Source organism: Sceloporus undulatus, chromosome 2, assembly GCF_019175285.1.
Source record: "Sceloporus undulatus isolate JIND9_A2432 ecotype Alabama chromosome 2, SceUnd_v1.1, whole genome shotgun sequence".
NCBI lineage: Eukaryota > Metazoa > Chordata > Lepidosauria > Squamata > Phrynosomatidae > Sceloporus > Sceloporus undulatus.
Genome location: NC_056523.1, coordinates 177,392,964 through 177,398,625, shown reverse-complemented (window position 1 = coordinate 177,398,625; position 5,662 = coordinate 177,392,964). Strand labels below are relative to the sequence as shown.

General features: G+C 47.0%; 1 protein-coding gene across 1 annotated transcript in view; it reads left to right on the top strand.

The window, feature by feature from the left end:
* Nucleotides 1-64: 64 nt before the first annotated feature.
* SOAT2 (sterol O-acyltransferase 2) overlaps nt 65-5,662 on the top strand; it is a 10,926-nt gene continuing 5,328 nt past the window's right edge. Inside the window, exon 1 of the mRNA XM_042447607.1 lies at nt 65-219. Within this exon, the coding sequence (XP_042303541.1) occupies nt 65-219 (155 nt within the window). The remainder of the gene's footprint in view (nt 220-5,662) is intronic.

Below are 5,662 nucleotides of genomic sequence, written 5' to 3'. Positions count from 1 at the left end.
GTGCCTCCACCTCCAACGATGTCCAGGACGGAGGCACGTCCAAGGAGCCCCGCCAGCATGAAGGATGGAGATGGCAGTGGCGGCAGTGGCGCCCAGGGCCCTTGGACAAGCCTCCATCCTGGACATCGTTGGAGGACAGAGCATGTCGGATGGAGGCACCTCCAAGGAGCCCCGGCTGGCAGCCTTCTCTGCGCTGCTGCCGCCACAGGAAGGACGGAGGCAAGTGGTGGAGAAGGAACCTGCCCCCGTTCTCCAACATCCTCCAGGCCTGCTGCTTCTCTTCTTTCGCCCCAGCCTCTTTTGCCAGGGCTGAGAAGGAGAGGGAGGCTGGGCAGCAAGGAGGAGGAGGAGGGGGCCAACGGGGAGCCCTGACAGCCACCACTGCCATGCAGCCTGCAGAAAGAAGGGAAGGAGGGAAGAGGGAAGGAAGGAAGGAAGGAAGGAGCCTCTCCTGCCATGCCAAAAGAAGCCTGTCAGACAGGCATTTCGATTCCTGAAGGAATCCTGAAACCGGCCAAACATAGTGGAAGCCAACTGGGGCCATTCACATTACCTTTTAGATCGGTTTTGAAATCGAATCTTGCATGTGAAGTTCATATTGGGCCCGATTCTGTCACAATCCATGTCGAGCTTCACAAGGAAATGCCCCTTACCCCAGGGTATCCAGATCGGGCTAAAATCCGTCTTTCTCAAAAGACCCGGTTCCGCGAAATATGAACTTGCCCTGATCGTGATCGGGGCAAATTAGGGAGGATTAGGGTCAGGGGGTGGGCAGAGGTCAGAGCATTCCCTTTCATCATCAAAGGGAGGGGGGAGGAGGAGGAGGAGGAAAGAGCCGAAAAAAGGGGAATCGCTGGATGCAAAGGTGAGAGGAGAAAGGGGAATCAGGGGTGACTTTTGGGCTGCAGAGGTCTGTCAGAGAGAGGTGGGGGGTGGGAGAAAGTGATGAAGGAGGAGGAGGAGGAGAGGAAGAAGAAGAGGAGGAGGAGGAGGAGAAAGGGGCCGTGGGAGGAAGGGAGCCATATGAGGGGATTCTAAACGGAGCAGGAGGAGGAGGAGGATGAAGGAGCTGGGGAAAAGGGTCAATGGGCATCCCAAGGAAGGAAGGGTCTGAAAGAAGGAAGAGGAGGGCTGTGGGTCCAAGCTGGGGGATGTAGGGACATCAGCCTCTTTTGACAATTTATGTGCATTATTTTTTGGGTGCCTGCTTGTTCTACTTTTCCTGTTCTCCTGGATTATTATTATTATTATTATTTATTATTATTATTATTATGAGTGTTATAGGAGGATGCTACAGGATGATTGCGCTGCATTTCCATTTTATTCCCAATTCATTCCATGGTTCTCTTTAGTTGGAACTGACAGGTCACACTCTCTCAGCCTCAGTGGAAGGCATGGAAGCTCCTCTAGCAGGAGGAAAAGTTCAGGTCAGGTCAGGTCAAAGGCAGGGCACGAACGGAGCCCATATCAGGCACCTCCCCCCCCCCCTTTTCAATTTTTTAAAAATTATTTTTGACCAAATATGTGCATGGTTTTGTTTTATTAGGCAGATAGAGCAGCCTAGAAGCTTGTCACTTTCATCTGCTCGCTCCAGCAAAGGGGAAATGTTACAAATGTTGCAAAAGGCTAGATACAAGCAATGTTACATTTTTTCTGTCAAATGATACATGCTTTGCTACTACTAATTCAGAGGCACCCTGAATTGCTTTTAAAAGCAAAAAAGAATGCAAGGCAATTGCATCCTTTTCTGGCATTTCCGAGGTGAGATATTATTATTATTATTATTATTATTATTATATTATTATTATTAGTGTAAGAGGCAATCTGGGGTGGCAAGGAGTGGGGTACATGATGCATTAACTTGCATTTTGAGGTTGAAAAGGGGCCAAGGCAGATCATACCTGCACTCACCCAAATGCCCACAACACACACACACACACACACACCACACGAGGTTATTTGACAAAATGTGAGCACTTTGGGGCATTTTGTGCATGGCTCTTTAAAAAAAAAGGAGGGGGGAGTACACTTCCGATGCCCCTGCAAACGTCACCTATGACGATTGCTTGATTGACAGCAGGCGCCCTCAAGTTAAACCCGATAAGGCATTCGGGTTAAAATGCCCCTCAATTGTAGTGGGCACTCGCTCACGGAGAGATTCGGGGAAGGGGCATCTGGATCTACCCAGTTCCAACCACATTAACTGAGCCAGTGGGAATGACGAATTGGTTTCAGGATTCGGTTCAGAAATCGAATCTACAGGTAAGTGGGAATGGGCCCTAAGAATGGGGAGGGCAGCTCCAAAGAGCAAAGATATACAACTAAGCATGAAGTTAGAATCATACAAGCAATTGTATTCCCTTTACCATGTATGGATGTGAGAATTGGATAGTTAAGAAATAGAAGAAGAAAGAATAAATTTGTTTAAGAGGCGGTGCTGAAGAAGTGTACTGACGAACCGTGGACAGCAAAAAGAACAAATAAATGTATCCTAGAACAGATCAAGCCTAAAATTCCCTGGAACAAAAATGACTAAACCAAAACGTCATACTTTGGCCACTCATGATAAGCTTGCATCATTAGAATCATAGAGTTGGAAGAGACCACAAGGGCCATCCAGTCCAACCCCCTGCCATGCAGGAAATCCAAATCAAAGCATCCCTGACAGATGGCCATCCAGCCTCGCTTAAAGACATCCAAGGAAGAGCCTCCACTATACTCTGAGGGATTGTGTTCCACGTCGAATAGCCCTTACTGTCAGGAAGTTCCTTCTAATGTTGAGGTGGAATCTCTTTTCCTGTAGTTTGCATCCATTGTTCCGCGTTCTAGTCTCTGGAGCAGCAGAAAACAAGCTTGCTCCCTCCTAATATAACATCCCTTCAAATATTTAAACAGAGCTATCAATCACCTCTTAACCTTCTCTTCTCCAGCTAAACATCCCCAGCCTCCCAAAGTCGTCTTCTAGGGCATGGTTTCCAGACCCTTCACCATTTTAGTCGCCCTCCTTTGGACACGCTCCAGTTTCTCATCTGTCCTTTTGAATTGTGGTGCCCAGAACTGGACACAATATTCCAGTGGGGCCTGACCAGAGCAGAATATAGTGGACTATTACTTTCCCTTGATCTAGACACTATACTTCTATTGATGCAGCCTAAAATCAATTGGCCTTGTTAGCTGCCGCATCGCACTGTTGACTCATGTTCAACTTATGGTCTACTTAGACTCCTAGATCCTTTTCACATGTGGTCTTGTTCAAGCTGGACGGAGGCATGTCCAAGGAGCCTTGGCTAGCAGCCTTCTCCACCACCGCCGCCACCTCTGTCCTCCAGGCTGCCAGAGCTTCCCTGAGCTTGGCCAAGTTTGGTGGTGGATTCTGGGAGTTGTAGTCCCCCAGCCAACTTGACCAAGCTCAGGGAGGCCTCGGGAGCCTGGAGAACAGAGTCGTTGATGCAGAAGGCTGCCAGCCAGGGCTCCCAGGACATGCCTCTGTCCTGGATGTCGTTGGAGGACTGACGGTGGCATGCCAGACGGAGGCACGTCCTGGGAGCCCCGGCCAGCAGCCTTCTCTGCCACTGCCACTGCCACTATTGCAGCAAGGAGGCCAAAGCAAGCAGTGGAGGGAACCCTGACAGCCCCTGATGCTGCCGCCACCACCAAAGCCCCCAGGCAGGAGGGAAGGAGAGTAGGAGGAGGAGGAAATAAAGGGAGGGAGGGAGGGGGAGGAGAAGAGGAGGAAGGGGGGAAGGAAGGAAGGAAGGAAGGAAGGAAGGAAGGAAGGAGGGAAGGAGGTATGGGTGGGAGGGTGCCATAGTCGGGGCGGAGAGGGGCTCCTAGGGCGGATTCAAATCCGCCCTGGGTTCCCACTGGGCTGAATCAATTTATCGTCAAATAAATTGATTCAGCCCAAAAAGGCGCTGGAAAACCCAGCTCCTTTTTGACACGGGTTAAATGGGGGAATACCATGCCCTCCCTTAGGAATCGATTTCAAATTTATTCCCAAGTGGGAACCATGGTGGTTTAAACCAGATCGTGATTCAACGTGATCCGATTTAAACTATAGTGGGAATGGGCCCTGAGTTTTCTTCTTATTTCTTGACTGCAGTCCCCTCATCAATGTTTGATCCAAAGTATAGGAAGTCTTTTACTATTTCTTTTCTTCATTTTCTAGGTTGAATTTGTGAAGATTCTCTGTGGTCATTATTTTTGTTTTCTTTATGTTCAACAGCAAGCCTGCATTTTCATTTTCTTTCTTGACCTTCCTCAGTAGTTGCTCTAGGCCTTTGATGTTTTCTACTAATAGTATGGTGTCGTCTGTATATCTTAGATTGTTGATGTTTCTTCCTCTATTTTCACTCCTCCTTTATATGTGTCCAAGCCTGCTTTTCTTATAATATACTCTGCATACAAGTGGAAAAGATAGGGTCAAACGATGAAGCCTTTGCCAACTGGGAACCATTCAGTTTATCTGTGTTCTGCACTGAGTAATGATTTCTCATCAGGACTATCCGATGTGTTGGCACTCTCATGTCTTTAAGGGCATTCCATAGTATTTCATGCTAGAGTAATCTGATCCTCACTGACAGGTATTTTGGCCAGAGATATACTGCACTCCCATGAGTTCCTTGCAGATACAAGCATTCCATACATGTACATGTGCAGAAATAACAACTTTGTTAGGCAGTAATGATCAGCATTTGCAGTCCTTGGCTGGGCGAGGAGGAGGGGGAAACAGTGATGTCAGGCAACACAGCGAGGAAGCAAGTGCAGCAGAAACTGCTGCTTGATGGACACGACTGACCATTCAGAAGTCACAGACCATGGTTAGCTTCATTTTAAAAATATTTTATTTGTAACCTTTATAACATACAAATAAAACATAGCTAATGGTATTATTTACATACTAATCATTTTTAGTAATTAGTTATGTTTGTGAGAATAAAAACCTTCTACATTCAGAATGGTTGAGAACCAGTTTCTTCCTTTTATCTCTTAACTTTGTTGTTTTCTTTTTACCTTACATAATATTTACATCACACCATTCACAGCAATCTTCTTCTTCTTCTTCTTATTCTTATTATTATTATTTATATAGTGCTGTAGATTTGCACAGTGCTGTACATAAAAACAATAAATATAAAAGAGTAAACTTGCCTGTGGCATACAATCTAAGAAATAATAGGATAATACATATAAAATACATAGCAATACAGGAAATGATTCAATAAAACAGGCAACAAAAGAACATCAAATAGCAAGTGTCAATCATGCAATGCCTGGGAACGCTTCTCTGAACAGGATGGTCTTCAACTCCGTTTTGAAGCTGGTTAAAAGAAGTGATGGCTCTTTCTCGCGGGGGAAGAAGGTTCCAGGAGTGAGGGGCAGCAAGTGAAAAGGGGCGAATCCGGAATGGGGCAGAGTAAATCCTGGGCTGGGACAGCAGACCTTGACTGCCAGAATGGAGGGGCCTAGTGGGAAGGTGAGGAGAAAGAAGGTCTGATAAGTAAGGAGGGGCCAGCCCATGGAGGGCTTTAAACGTGGACAGCAGGAGCTTATACTGAATGCGGAAAGGGAGGGGGAGCCAGTGAAGGGATGCCAACAAAGGAGAGATATGGACAGAGCGGTGGGCGGATGTGATAATACATGCAGCTGAATGCTGGACAGA